General features: G+C 37.7%; 1 protein-coding gene across 1 annotated transcript; it reads left to right on the top strand.

Moving 5' to 3' along the window:
* The first annotated feature begins 4363 nt into the window (after positions 1–4363).
* LOC121383664 (acetylcholine receptor non-alpha chain-like) lies at positions 4364–15661 on the top strand. The gene is made up of 7 exons (XM_041513758.1): positions 4364–4405; positions 5221–5265; positions 6443–6552; positions 10741–10918; positions 11767–11786; positions 12295–12779; positions 15063–15661. Exons 1-7 carry the CDS (start codon positions 4364–4366, stop codon positions 15479–15481), a joined length of 1299 nt encoding a protein of 432 aa, XP_041369692.1. The 3' UTR covers positions 15482–15661.
* The last annotated feature ends 1072 nt before the right edge of the window (positions 15662–16733 follow it).

The raw sequence follows: 16733 nt of genomic DNA, 5'->3' as shown, positions 1-16733 counted from the left end.
AACATTTTCTGTGTGTACTAAAACATTGGTCGATTGTCCCATTATTTTATTTTATTACAATCCATGGTCTTTTTTTTGTCTTTTTCTTTTTTTTTCTTTTTTTGTAGAATATTATACACTTCTTTATTTCTTCGAGTGTTAATTTTGCTTCCAACATTTTGAGATTTCTCGACTTTCTCGGAAAAAGTCCTATACGTATTGAATAAGACATTCGGTTGCAGTCGTTGGACACAAAAAGGAAATCTTAAAATGTTGGAGGCAAAATACATTCCTGAAAAAGTAAAGAAGAGTTTTTTTAAAAAGAAAAAAGAAAAATAACATACATGTAGTTGGACAATCGACTATTGTTTTTAGTACTTACAGTAAATAATGGTAGAGCTTTTTTGACACCACGTTTTGAAACACACGTTATTTTAAACATAAGACGTGTATCAAAATCAACATTTCCTCATCAATGCACAACATGTGGAAAAAAAGCAGTGATCTGCAATGCATATTTTTATCGATATTCAACTCCAAAGTGAGACAGTTTAAAATAAATAATAATAATTTTTAAAACTTACTCGGCTGATATATAAATGTTGAGGTAGAGCAAATTCATACGGGGATGAGTTGCTTTTGGTGGACTGTTTGGAATTTATTTGTCTAAAAAATAATTATAACACTGTAGCTGATTATATCTGTGCAGTCGGTGCACGTTTTCTCCGGATTTGTTTTTTTTTTACATTAAACACCCCCAACAAATTCGAACCAGGATGTAAATGACGTATAGGCCTACTCGATTCCCGCTATCAAAAGTAGGCAACATTGATCCGTGACCTCTCCCAATATTCATTGCGTTAATCCGGAAATAATCGGAACTCCGAAGTGGTCTATTGGGGGTTGCATAGTACCAAAGAAGAGAGTTCCGTGTTAAAGTTCAAATATTTACGGAGTAAAAGCAGCTGTGGGTGTGATTGGTAGTAATATGTGACATTGATCATTTGTGCAAATCCTATTATCCATTGACAATAAATAAATACACTTCTATTTGTTATACAGTTGTTATGCAGTATATTCCAGAGGTTAAACTAATGCGGGGTACCCCAAAAATGGAACTGCAATTTTCAGCAAAAAGGACGGTTGCTATTAAAAACATTAATTAAATCTCTTAAATGGCATGTAGACACACACACACACCCACACATGTCTATGATACAAGTCAAGTGTAAGACATAGCATATGCTGAAATTGCTGACACGAAAGCGGTGAACCGATGTAGCTGCCATTTAATCTAACACAGGTAAACAGGTTTAGCTATGCATGAGGCGTCGGCCAATTCTCTCGTCACAACAGCTCAAGTACATGGGACAGTGTAGCGATTTGTGTACTGCTTTATTACCTGCTATTATTGGTAAACACCTGGACATACTAGCACAGTGATGCCAGTTATTCTGACATAGTTCAAGTAATCTTATCTCATTTTGGCGAATACTTACGTTTATCCAGAAGTCGGACATGCATACGGCAGAGGTTTTGTGGTTGTTACTTTCGTGTGTGCTGCTTCAGACAGGTATGACACAATAATATGGTGCGAAATTGTACAGTTTAGGTACTAAACGACTATTGTGCGAAACGACCAGTATCAATGCTCTGCAATCTGATTAAAATTAGCTCTACTCAGCGGTTGCAAAATGAAGTACTAGAAGGCGTTGGAACTGTCAGAGTAGGAGTTGGGGGGGGGGGGGGGGGGGGTATCGAGAGCTACAGACACTCAGTAATGGGGGCACGGTGGGAGGGGGGGGGGGTGTCTATGGGCCGGAGTCGGTTACCCCAGACGTTTGCAATGTAGTCCACTAGTAATGCATATAGTTGGTGAAAATGTTGGCCCAAGATTGGAACAAGTATGAATCACATTTCTATCCTTGAATGTGATTGGTCAGTGCAGGAATAAGCGATATCCAACTGTTACAAGCGTTCCATGTATATGGGGTTCTAGAATTTGTTTTTTAAAATTCACTTGCCATGGAACCAGTGGATTTGAAAATTCACTTGCCCAATTTTAACTGTTTATAAAACTCAAAAGCCCATTAAATTGAAATAATTAACTTTTTAATGTACATTTTGCATACTAAGATCATGTTAAATCAATTTGTCAATTTACACAACATGCTCATTGGGCATATTTTATGGTATGTTTAGAAAAACATGCAAACAATTTTCATCAGTTTAGAATAAAGTTACTTATTAAGATTTAAAAATAATTGTTTCCACTAATGCCACCTAAGTTATAAAAACTATCCAGGTTACCTATTACAACAATTAACAACATTAAAAACAAATTAATATTTTATCACTTATAAATGTGTATATATTTATTTACTTATAAATTTATAAATATAAAATTCCTCACCCACCCCCAAAAAAATAAAAATAAAATAAAAAACCTCAAAAAGAAACAAGAACCTTTATTAGCATAAACTGTACATGTATTATAGGTTAAGACATACAATTCCACACCACACACCAAATTAGTAATTTTTCAATGTAGATACTTTGTTAAATTTATCTATTCCATGATATTGTGTATTTTTTTTTTTTTTGCAATTTATTTGATATTTTATAAATTAAATTAATAAGTACTACTTTTAAAGTTTTGCAAACGTAAATGGTGGCTTGCAACCTTTAAACTAATAAAATACTGGTTACCGTTTGACACTCTATTAATCAAAGAAACAAATATTTGGATTCCAGTGCAAGAAAAACAACAAAATGGCGGCGATACGATGAACTTTTGGGGTTTTTTCAATGTTTACATTTTATAACTGAATAAAGTTACATCGGTAGGTATATTGATGTCGTGGATGAGTCAAAGATTACTGGTGATCAACTATTTGTCAGTGAACTGATGCATGTGACAGCAAATCGAAAAAAGTGACTTTTAGATATTTCTTTTGTTTTCGTACGATAGTATGTCTTCAAGAAAATATGAACTGGAGTCTGAGCAACTGTGGTGAAAATAGACGTCGGAAATGAGGGTAGTAAACGGAGCATGCGCCGCGCGACGCCTTGTTTTGCAACCGCTGAGTCTACTGGTCTACTACCAGTAGATCTAAAGCATTGCATGGGCTCTCATGTACAGGTGACATTTTATCTATAAATAACAATTTAAATATCAACCAATTACACTTCGCCTTTCATAACGTTATTCGGGAGCATACAAATTCTAAAAATATTGGGCGAGACTATTTATGCAATAGGCGAACTTGTTAGTCTATTTCAACATTGAAAAAAAAAGGGGAAAGTGCAGTAATAAACTCTGGATTGTATACTAGTATAAACAGATTTTATGGCTATACCATCACGGGGTTTTTTTTCCGTCTTGAAACGAATTTTATATTGAAATTAGTTTCCGGCATACTTCGTAATTAACCCGAATCATTTCGTATACCCTCGGCATAATCCCGAATGTTTTCAAATTCTTTTCAAATCACTGGCATGATTTTGCAATTAAGGTTTTGATTGGTCGAATGAAAGGTCAACTGGACATGAGCTCCAACGGGCTGCTGTTAAATCCACATGTAATAGTGGAGCTAATTTTAATTAGATTGAATGCTCTGTGTTGTAAATTTTACTGTTGTAAACTACCGTGGACGTACCTGAGCTACAATGCATTGGGTGGGGAAGCTGTAAAAACAATTCGGGAACAGTAATATAGGGTTTTCTCCAGCTAGACTAAAAGTATACTTCTGAACTAAAACGGATAGGGTTTTTTGGGTTTTTTTTCAGCCGTCCATCGCTGGGTATAGTCCAATTACTGTGTCTTTTTACTCCCTATCAAGGAAAGAGCCAATGCTAATTGGGGTTTTGGGGTGGGGTTGTTTTCATTTATACTTATTTTCGTGCTTCTGTGCAATTAAGGTTAAAGCACGCTATCATGGGCATACACTTCAGCTATCTAGACTGTCTGTCCAGGGCAGTGAGTTATGGTCAGTGAGGGACAAGTTGGTGTAGTGAATTTACACCTACCCACTGAGTCGTAAATTCACTCTGGGTGGGAACCGGTACCGGTAGACGAACCCAGTACCTACCAGCTTTATGTTCGATGGCGTAACCACTACACCAGCGATGCCGGTGAGATAACTGGGGATTTTTTTGTTTTTTGTTTTTTTTTTTGGGGGGGGGGGTTGTGGTTTTTTATTGGTTTGTTTAATTGTTGGGGTTTTTTTTTTTTTTTTTTTTTTTTTTTTCTTCTTTTTTTTTTGTAATTAAAACAAAATCAATGACGAGATTTAAATCTCTTTTTGATGAGCATACATTATATGGAGACTGTTCATTCGTCATCTAAATTACAGGGGTGTGGTGCCAATATTCCACAGATGAAATGACAGTGCGCTCTGCCATCCTCGCTGGGTACGAGATCGATGTACGTCCATCCACAAAAACGATAGTTAATACCACATTGGTGATGATATCTTTGAAAAAACTTGTGAGTAAAATGTAAGAATTAATATATCTACGTGTTTACAGTCTTGTATACATATGTGTGTGTGTGTGTGTGTGTGTGTGTGTGTGTGTGTGTGTATATATATATATGTGTGTGTGTGTGTGTGTGTATGTATATATATATATATATATATATATATATATATATATATATATATATATATATATATATATATATATATGTATATTTGGTCGATTATCATACAGAAATAAAATTTACAAAATTACCCTGATAATGACCTAGATACATATTTAATATGATGATTTAGATATATTTCACTTTGAATGTTCACTTGTTGAAGCACCTACACACTTACTCTTTCTAGCATGTACATGTTTAACTTTGCCATTGGGCTATTTCTTGTTCTAGCCAGTTCACCACGACTGGTTTATCAAAGGCCGTGGTAAGTGCTATCCTGTCTGTGGGATGGTGCATATAAAAATTCCCTTGCTACTAATGACAATTTTTAGCGGATTTCCTCTTTAAGACTATATGTCAGAATTACCAAATGTTTAACATCTAATATAAATCAATGTGCTCTAGTGGTGTTGTTAAACAAAATAAACTTTTAACTTTAACTTTAACTTTGTAATTTTCTCGGAAATCACGTTATGTACAGTGTATTGTGAAAGCACATTTCCTGAAGGTCAGCGTTTCGCAGGTGTTACAGTCATTAAGATAGAAAGGAGGTAACACACTGGTCAACTCCGAGTAACACTGTTTGTGTTTTGTAGGACATCAGCACGCAGATCCTGTCACTGACGGCTATCTGGTATACGGTGAGTCAGTCTGTCACTTTCTTCCATGTCACTGACGGCTATCTGGTATACGGTGAGTCAGTCTGTCACTTTCGTCCATGTCACTGACGGCTATCTAGTGTACGGTGAGTCAGTCTGTCACTTTCGCCCATGTCACTAACGGCTATCTGGTGTACGGTGAGTCAGTCTGTCACTTTCGTCCATGTCACTGACGGCTATCTGGTGTACGGTGAGTCAGTCTGTCACTTTCGTCCATGTCACTAACGGCTATCTGGTGTACGGTGAGTCAGTCTGTCACTTTCTTCCATGTCACTGACGGCTATCTGGTGTACGGTGAGTCAGTCTGTCACTTTCGTCCATGTCACTGACGGCTATCTGGTGTACGGTGAGTCAGTCTGTCACTTTCGTCCATGTCACTGACGGCTATCTGGTGTACGGTGAGTCAGTCTGTCACTTTCTTCCATGTCACTGACGGCTATCTGGTATACGGTGAGTCAGTCTGTCACTTTCGTCCATGTCACTGACGGCTATCTGGTGTACGGTGAGTCAGTCTGTCACTTTCGTCCATGTCACTAACGGCTATCTGGTGTACGGTGAATCAGTCTGTCACTTTCTTCCATGTCACTGACGGCTATCTGGTGTACGGTGAGTCAGTCTGTCACTTTCGTCCATGTCACTGACGGCTATCTGGTGTACGGTGAGTCAGTCTGTCTGTTTATTTATTTATTTATTTCAACTTATTTTCGTGCTTATATCCAATTAAGCTTGAAGCACGCTGTCCTGGGCACACACCTCACCTATATGGGCTATCTGTTCAGGACAGTGGGTTAGTTGTTAGTCGTAAAGTGAGAGCAAAAAGAGAGTGTAGTGGTCTTACACCTACCCACTGAGTCATTGAAACTCGCTTTGGGTGAGAGCCGGTACCGGGTTGCGAACCCAGTACCTACCAGCATCATGTTCCGATGGCTTAACGACGACACCACCGAGGCCGGTCCTAGTTGTTTTATGCTAGATACGGCTCCTTCTTTATCGTTTATATATATATATATATATAGATACGGCTCCTTCTTTATATATATTTATATATATATATTTTTTTTTTTTTTTTTTTTTTTTTTTTTTTTTTTTTTTTTTTTTTTTAATTCTCCAATCTATGAATGAACAATTATTTTGTAATTTAATACGCTTGGTGTTATAGAACTGGTTTGACAGTCGTCTGCAATGGGATCCAAACAACTACAGTTACATCGAAGAAATCATTCTCAGCCACAAAAAGATCTGGAAGCCGTCGCTAATCGTGAAAAACGAGTACGTGCCACATTAGTGTAGGGGCATATGTAATTCCGTGGGACTTGAATGTTCATTTTTGGAACCGTCCATGATTGTAATTGTTATAGTGTGTAGATTACAATTTATTTATTTTTAATATAAAAAAATGGTTCCATTTTTTTTCTAATGAAGGTCAAGGTCATTTTGACGTTATTCAAGGTCAGTACCCAAAATCGACTTAAAGCATCAATGTGAAAGGTGGGTTTTTTTTAGAACATGGTCATGTAGTATATCAGTGGATAGCTTGTTGTGAGTATTGTACAAATAAGTCAATATTATGTATGAATATGGTATACAGGGTCATAAAACATGTTACTAGCTATTTTTAATTGAATATAGTGTTAAAAAGTCTCTTTTTTTTTCTTCTAAAAACTTATGCGGATTTAGTTGATATTATAAAATTTATATATGCCTAAATTATCTCTGTTTCTTAGGTAAAATAAGGGAATATATGACAGTTTTGATTATGGTGAGCTTAGTATATTACATGCTCTCAAATATTATGTGTGGATTTCAACTAAAAGGTTTCACTCAATATTAACAACATCATCCGACTCATTACCATCTGAGACAAATGTGTGTCTTTGATGATGAAACCATGCCATTTCGTATTTTAGGACATATGTATGGAAATATTTTTGAAATAGGAAAATTGGAGATTTATTTGGTGATTGTCGTGGGAGCCATTTTTCAAAATGGCCACTTTGGCTGCCATGAAAGCCAGTGTAGGTATCAGAATTGAACATATTTATTGTCCATTGCACATATTGCAGGCATGAACCTTGTAGGGCATATGCGTCACATGCACCTGGAATCATTTTTGAATGGTGCGGTGGGGACGAAAGTGAGATTATCTCGTGGGCTGTATTCCATGTGACTATAATTTCTCTTGTATGTCTTTTTTGTAACGCTGCCTATTCATCACTCAATATGTGTGGTGAAGATGGAAGTTGGCATTCTGAATATCAACCAAATGTTCATAATCATCATGAACCACCAAATGTATATGTCCATTAAGTCATAGTGAATATCACTTAATTGTGCTTCTCGGATGTCTTCATATGAAGATGGCAGCACTCAAAGTGGTAGCTGATATTCTCGACGGTAGTGAATTAGTGGATGTCCTAGTATATATATATATATATATATATATATATATATATATATATATATATATATATAGGCTGAACGACAGCCTTTCCCAAAAGCCGCTAATACGACACATCCCCACCATTCCACAGTAGAAGGCATGCATGATTTATATGACATGTCGGCCAAAGACTGAATGGATTCACAGAGCTGAATCATGATCCCCGTACCAGTTTTGTTTTCCAGTTCTGCAGTTGGAAATAAAAGTAATGCACTTTCTCTGAACATTTCAAAAGCAAAATTCCTTTTGCATATAAGTATTTTATCATTTTAATTTCTTGAAACAACACAAACTTGATGACTTCCAGTCCATTTGCAAGATTTGGCGACACTTAATGAATACACTGTTGATGTGTATGCTGAATTTCGACAGGGTGCTACAAAGTGAAAAAATATGATAACCATTCTCTGTTGTTGCTGTTGACCAGGAACATGAACAGAATAATGCTTCTATAAAAGGAGATAGTAGAACTGGAGTCATCTATGAAGATGTTGGAAAATCTCAAGACACCATCAACAGACCAAATACACTCAGAATATATGTTTGAGAGATATTAGGTTGGGACATATGGAAAATATATTTAGAGAAAGCAGAGCATAGATGAGGCATTGAAGTCCAAGCTTTCAGTGATATGATGAACATGCTTATTAAGATGGGCAATGACCAGTGTGATATGTTTATGAAGGAATGGCTTTTTTCTCGGATCGTTTCAAGATGAATACTTTTTTCTTCAAATGACCTTTGGCTTATAATAAATCCAGAGAACAACGGCATATTTCTTGAAGAAAGACTGTTCCAGGCTTTATTATATTTCTTGTCAAGTACAGACGCATTTTACTTTAAGTAGGTGATGCTGTCAGTGAAGAACATTCTAAGATCCAAATAAACACAATGGACACTTATCTTGGTTCTGGCCACAACAGCAACATCCATGAAACTGAATATTTTATAACCATGGTTTACGTTTGACGCTGGAAACACTTTTCGATAACTGGATACCTATGAAGTGTAGGACCTGGCAGGTGTCTTTCCTTGCCTATGTTCCTTTTGCTGCTGTGACGAAATGTATTTTTTCATTAGTAGGAGCAAGAAAACACACTGGGCCACAGGAGAGGTAATACTTAATACAGATTTTTGTGCTTTAACCAGATCAACATCATCAGAGCACGGAAAGTGCTTTTAACCGTAATACAGCATGCAAGAAAATATAGTGTTCCATAATTGCCATTACCAACTAAATCGACACATGCCTTGCGTTGGAGTAACATAGAGCTAGAAAGTTAAAGTTTGTTTTGTTCAACTATACCATTAGAGCACATTGATTTACTGATCATCGGCTGTTGGATGTCAAACATTTAGTCATATAGTCTAAAAGGAAACCGGTATACTTTTCCTTTGATGTACCAGGCGTAGGGCACTGGTTGAGACAGGGAAAAACAACAAAAACAATCAGAGCTTGGGTTCACCTAAGGGATTCAATCCTTCGACTCAAGCATTCCAGGTGTATCCTCTACCGACGTAACTAGCTCCTGCCCTCACGTAAGAGCTAGAAGTTAGTGTGGAAAATTCTACCGTAGGCTATTAATGCATGTCGAAAATTCCATCTATGTTGCTGCAAGAAATAGTGTTGACATGTTTCAAGGTTTTTCTGTTATGCAGAAACATGTCAGTATTACACAGGCAGATTCTGGGGGTACAAGGGATGAAACCACTTTTATGACATACTAGCATGTGCTGTATTGTATCAGGTTGTCGGACCGAACAATCTTTAATATTTTTAGCTTGCAGCAAGGGGTCATCTATAAAGTATATTTGTCCGGGGGGGGGGGGGGGTCGGGCATTACAAGGGGTAGGGGTACATGCATAAAAATTAATTATTTTATTGTAGGATGGATGCAGTTTATGCTCCTAATTGTATCCGGTGTACTTTTCATCGTGGAAGATTAATTTACACCTGAACATGCGGGAGGGGTGGTGGTGGTGGTGGTGGTGGTGGTGGTGGTAATGACCAAATGTACAAAAAGTGTACATGGGGGAGGGGTGATAAAACAATATCTGATTTTGAAAAATAAATACTTTATGGATGGTCTTCACTAAGTCTGAAAGACCTACAACCCATTTTACAGTTACAAGATGGCGCACATTTCTTAATTTCTTAGCAAACTTACTTTCGCTTTAGTCAATGTCCACATTGTACACACTAACAGAAAGATGTGTGCACTTCTTACTTTTGAGTTACACTGAACAGACGCTCTTTGAAAGACACTAAATACCCCTTTTTAACTTTGTGGTGAATTTTACCAAATATGACATAACATCTAGTACCGGTAGATATAATACCACACACACACACACACACACACACACACACACATGCCCCTACACTATATCTGTGAGATTTTTAAAAATTGACATTGAACGGCGAGGTCAGTCCTTAGAAAACTTTATTCCAATTCATGCTTTAATGAATGAATGGATGAGTGGATGGATGGATGGATGGATGGATGGATGGATGGATTAATGTTTAGTGACACCCCAGCACACAGAATACATCGTCAGTTGGATGTCAAACAAAGCTAAGTACAAAGTTACGTAGATGAGTGAAGTGAGATTTATATTTTAATACGTATGCTCGCTTAATGCTTGATGCTCGGTCGGTCTAGGGTCGATCCCTGTTGGTCTATTTTTCGTTATAGCCAGAACACCACGACTGGTATATCCTGACTGCGGGATGGTGCATATCAAAGATTCATTGCTACTAATGGGGAAATGTAGCTGGTTTCCTGTGTAAGACTATATATCAAAATTACCAAATGGTTGACATCCAACAGCCAATGATTAATAAATCCATGTGCTCCAGTGGTGTCGTTATACAAAACAAACTCTAACTTTATATGTTAATACAGGAGTTTAATAAGTACCATCGAATATTACTCTATGTAAGTTTTATGACTGATTTAAAAGTTTGTTGATTTTTGGGGGGGTTTTAAACTGGGGGAGTGGTTCATTAATTACAGAATCAAAACGTCTGGTTTGATCGACAACACTGAAGGGCGAGCTCGAGTATTCTTCGATGGGTTCGTGCTGTGGTCGTTACCCATCACCATGAACACGATGTGCGAGATCGACGTTCAGAACTACCCATTCGACACCCAGAGTTGTACAGTGCAGCTCAGTGGGTGGGGATATTCAACGGTCAGTCATGGTGCTTTTGTGGGTCACTAAAATTAAGGCCAAACAGAATAATATATGTGGTTCCAATTACATAAGCCAGAAAAAATTAGGATAAGTATGTAAAGTCAATTTTTGTAAAATTATTACTATTTATTATTTTATTATTTTTTATTAGATTATTACATTTTCCCATTAGCAGCAAGGGATCTTTTATGCGCTTTCTCACAGATAGGACATTACATACCACGGCTTTTGATTTACCAGTCGAGGGACACTGGTTGGGACGGGAACTATAACACGTGTGAAGGGTTGTAAAATAGCAGGTGTCCTCTCAGAAAATACGAAAACGTGTCCCTGGTTGTTTCTAGGGACGATAGGAAAATTGGTACAACAACTATTATTTTGTTTGGCCTAACTGTAACACATTAAAGATTTTTCTTTTTTTATTAATCATCGGCTATTTAGTGTCAAACATTTGGTAATTCTGATATACAGTCTTAGAGAGGAAACCCGCTTTGTGTTTTCATTAGTAGATAGGGATCTTTTATTTTCACCATCCCACAGACAAGATAGCACACACCACGGTCTTTGACATACGAGAAATAGCCCAATAGGCCCACAGACGGAGATCGATCCTAAACCAATGGGCCAATTAACAAAATTGGGCCATTAAAGTCAATTTATCCGTCCCATGCCAGCTCACTGGCCTTGCCAGAGATATGGCCTGAGAAGGACGTGTCTAAAACCATAGAGGTGAAGGTTACACACCACCATTAATTACTCCATGCAGTTCAAATAATTTCTATATCAGAATATATTCTGTGAAAAATACAACACTGTCGAGAGGATCATGTGATTGCTAATTTTAGGGAGTGCTCTCAACTAGCATGTACCGTGTCAAAAATCAACATAGGTCGACTACAAAAAATTCAATTAATCGCCCCTATGGCCGACCACCGCCTCCTGTTGCTGTTATACAAGTGATACCATGCCACTTGCACAGTTGTTATCAGTTAGTACTACATATAACAAGTTACTTCAAACCAGAGGGTTATTTAAAGACTGTACATATCAACCTACGTGTAATCATCAAACTAAGATTTCAAAAAGCATATCAGAATTTTGTAGTATGTTTTGTTTAGGTTTTTTTTTATGAGGAACTATTTCCTAAAGCGGACTATATTAAGCTGCTATAGCAAGTAACGACACGACAAATGGTGATGCGTTGCCTAAAGGGGCACGCTAAAATAATTTAGATTAGAGTACAACAGTGTGTGGCAAGACTTCCGAACGTTCCAGCATTCAGTGGAAGGACTTTCCTTTGGCACTGTCACTAACCCTAACTCTAACTCTATTTATGAGAATTATTTATAATGGGTTTTTTTTTATATTGACAGTGCCAAAGGAAAGTCCTACCCATTCAGTTCATCCAGGCTTAGGTTTATGGTTAGTGTTAGTCAACTTAGTGTTAATGATAATATTAGCATGCATGCTGGAACGTTCGGAAGTGTGTTCATCTTGCAGAAAGAGGTTGAGCTTCTGCCACAAATGCCTATGCCCGTCAACAGAAAGTTGTATGCTCGCCACGGCGAGTGGAGCTTCGTTTCGTCCTCGGTTTACCTCCACAACGACACGGACGACATCAACACATTCCGCACGCTGATGTTCACTCTGAAGTTCAGACGTCGCTGGCAGTTCTACAGTCAGTACCTGCTACTGCCCATTATGCTCAACTCGATTCTCATGATCTCCGCCTTTCTCCTGCCCATAGATTCCGGCGAGCGGCTCACCTTCTCGCTGACGGTCCTACTCGCCTACGTGGTTCTACTCACCATAGTAACCAACAACCTGCCTCCGATCTCCACGAGAACATCCGTGTTACGTAAGAAATGCGGGGTTGTTATTGTTTTTTGTTGTTTTTTTGTTTTTTTTTGGGGGGGGGGTTGTCTGGGGGGTGTGTGTTTTTTTTGTTGTTTTTTTTGTTGGTGGGTTGTTGGGGGGGGTTTCGGGGGGGGAGGGTGTTGGGGTTTTTTGTTTGGTTTTGGTGGGCGGTTCGTTATCAACAAACTTCGTTATAGATAATTCAAGTATGTTTTTGTCCAATAGTCGATAATTATAATGTATGTACAGTTGCGGATCAGGAGGTGGTTCAGGTTGGGGGCATAGGCGTACTGGCTCCCATTTTTGTGGAGAGGAGGGGCAGACTGACTTTTGCCCGAATTAAATGAAAAATGCCCGAATCTGGATACCAAAATATTTATATAAGCATTACTGCCAAACACTTTAGGGTTTAGGGTCGCAAATAAAACACTCCGCATTGTTACATGGATTACAACTAACATTGTGGTTAGAATTATGGAAATACATGGCGAAAACGTTTCACGCCTGACAGTTTTGCTGGAATATCTCTATCGTTTTTGTCCGATTTTTAGATGTTCGGTCTTTATAAATAGACATAACAGTTGAACAGATATATTCCTTATGTTCTTGTTTTGAACCACTAGAACTATTTTAACAGATGTGTTTTATAAATAAAAGAGTAATTCGTACGCCACTGATGACAAAAGCAATGATTCTATCCTGTGTTTTATATATACCGAGTGGCATAAATAACGTAATGGGTACTTCAAAAATAATCTTTTATAGAAATGTCAAAACATATATATTGAGTATGCTGACAACTGACATATTGGTAACAACTGTAAGTGAAAGAGGATTTTGTTCGAAATCAGAAAAAATATGGAATTAAATGAGTTTTCAGTAAAAAGCATAACTTGGGTGTTTATTACAACAACACAGCACTGCATATAAAAATAATTTTGCATGTGCATTGCCTGCTCCCGTCTCCCTATAAAAGCGACCATGTTTAGTTTTTTTCTGGCTTTTTTTAATATGCCACGATAAGTAATGGTTGGGGTTTTTTTAAATGCTGTTATTGAAAAAAAAGTTGTTTTTTGTGTGAATACACATTTTATTCAATGTTTTTCCCCGATTTGAAAATATCTTCTTTCAGTTACAGTTGTTACCAATATGTCATTTGTCTGCATGCTTAATACAGATGACATAACATTTTTATAAGAAAATATCAGCGAAATACCCATTGCGTTATTTATGTCTCTCAGTATATAACTGGCTACCTCATTTTAATATAAATTATAAATATACATTTGTGTTGGTCATCCCATAGTAACTGAAGTCAGTTTGTGATCATTCGTAACATTCACATTTTAATTCTTAAAGCTGCTAAATACGGTATATTTATAAAGATAGATGTTGAACGTTTTACCTTCCACATTCATGTATGCTTTACATTTAGTATCCATATAAAAAATTTAGGTGATTGTCTATCATTAATTGCAGCATTTTATATATTTCTGCGTTAAGATAATTTGTGGCGATTTATTCTAGATGTGTATTCTACATTCGTTGTTCGCCTCGTTCCAACCAGTGCTCCACAACTGGTGTAACAAAGCCCGTGATATTATGTACTATTCTGTCTGTGGGATGGTGCATATAAGATTCCCTGCTGCTAATCGAAAATAACCGGCCTCGGTGGCGTCGTGGTAGGCCATTGGTCTACAGGCTGGTAGGTACTGGGTTCGGATCCCAGTCGAGGCATGGGATTTTTAATCCAGATACCGACTCCAAACCCTGAGTGAGTGCTCCGTAAGGCTCAATGGGTAGGTGTAAACCACTTGCACTGACCAGTGATCCATAACTGGTTCAACAAAGGCCATGGTTTGTGCTATCCTGCCTGTGGGAAGCACAAATAAACGATCCGTTGCTGCTAATCGGAAAGAGTAGCCCATGTAGTGGCGACAGCGGGTTTCCTCTCAAAATCTGTGTGGTCCTTAATCATATGTCTGACGCCATATAATCGTAAATAAAATGTGTTGAGTGCGTCGTTAAATAAAACATTTCTTTCTTTCTAATCGAAAATAGTAGCCCATGAAGTGGCGACAGCGGGTTTCCTCTTTCAATATCTGTGTGGTCCTTAACCACATGTCTGACGCCATATAGCCGTAAATAAAATGTGTTGAGTGCGTCGTTAAATAAAACATGTCCTTCCTTCGTTGTTCGTATTTGCACTATCACGGCTAAATATCATTTGGAACATGTCTTGCACTTGAATAATTTTTGTAAGTTTGATTTTTATATTTTTCAGATATTTATCTTTCAAGCCTGATGGTCCTTGGAACCGTGGTAACTCTTTTTAGCATTGGGCTTTTATCACTTTACAACACGGAGGAATCCGACCGCATCTCATTTGCGTTACATACGTTTACAAAGTACTTCATAGCACCTGTAGCAACTTTCAGTCCCTGTCGAACAAAAGACAGGTCGCAAGAACATCCACCCAGTGACGTCACAGTGAGAGGAAACCTGAATGTACAAAATGTGATGATCCAGACTGGGGGTTCAAGTTCAAGGCCGGTGTCAAGGCATAGCGGGTTTATCGAGGTGAAGACGTTGTCTTTCAGAGAATTCGCCGTCGTCCTCAATTCATTTCTCTTTAGGATGTCTGTGTTGGGCTTGTGCATTCTTACGTCCAGTACTCTGATATTCTTTTATGTCCATAGCTAAACAAATGAAGGATATTTCTTTTTTTTTTTCTCTTTTCGTTTTTTTTTTTTTAAATTTTAATTTGCTTCAGTTTTATTTACAAAAAACAGCCATGTTAATACTTGTGTTTCACGAATTGCTGTCATTTGAAAAAAACATTTTGAGGATGTGTAATGTTATTTATAAAATGTATAAAGTGTTTATTGGCCGTAGTGTTGTTAAATCCTTATTCAGAGATTATTACTGCTGTGAATATAAATTTAAGATTGCCTAAGTAGTAGGTGAAAGGTTTTGTACACCAAACGCATGGTAGGCCCGTAGGAATCGAGGTAGGGGTGGGGGCGAGGAGACACGTATCCCTACCCCCCCCCCCCCCCCCCACACACACACACACACACTCGAGGACGAAAATGTACGTATCTATAATTAAATTTCTGTTTCATTCATTACAACATAACGTCATCCCATTGGTCCAGACGAGGAAACGGGAGTGTTCATTTCTCGATGAACATGACCGGCCTCGGTGGCGTCGTGGTTAGGCCATCGGTCTACAGGCTGGTAGGTACTGGGTTCGGATCCCAGTCGAGGCATGGGATTTTTAATCCAGATACCGACTCCAAACCCTGAGTGAGTGCTCCGCAAGGCTCAATGGGTAGGTGTAAACCACTTGCACCGACCAGTGATCAATAACTGGTTCAACAAAGGCCATGGTTTGTGCTATCCTGCCTGTGGGAAGCGCAAATAAAAGATCCCTTGCTGCCTGTCGTAAAAGAGTAGCATATGTGGCGACAGCGGGTTTCCTCTAAAAAAAAACAGTGTCAGAATGACCATATGTTTGACGTCCAATAGCCGATGATAAGATAAAAAAAAATCAATGTGCTCTAGTGGCGTCGTTAAATAAAACAAACTTTACTTTTTCTCGATGAACCTAAAAACTACGTCGTCAGGGAACCTCATATCTGATGACGTCATTTTATATGGGCAAGTTGTCTTATTGAGTCTTATTGTTTATGGACCAAAAATAATTGAGAATAAAGTATGAAGTTTTAGTGTTATTATTATCAAGTAAGATTCAAATTTAATTATAAGTATTTTCTGTTATTTATTTTACGTTCATCTGGATATTAACAAAAAAACAAAAAATCATCCGCAAACTTATGTGAGAACGGCTTTGCCGATTCACATAAGTTGCGGATACATTTTTGGGGGGTTCTTAAACGTAAAAGAAATAACAGACAATTAAATATAAATACAAATAAAAACATGGGTTGTG

This window comes from Gigantopelta aegis, chromosome 10 (genome assembly GCF_016097555.1).
Source record: "Gigantopelta aegis isolate Gae_Host chromosome 10, Gae_host_genome, whole genome shotgun sequence".
Lineage (NCBI taxonomy): Eukaryota > Metazoa > Mollusca > Gastropoda > Neomphalida > Peltospiridae > Gigantopelta > Gigantopelta aegis.
Note: the sequence above shows the minus strand (reverse complement) of the source record. Positions and strands in the feature narration are given on the sequence as shown.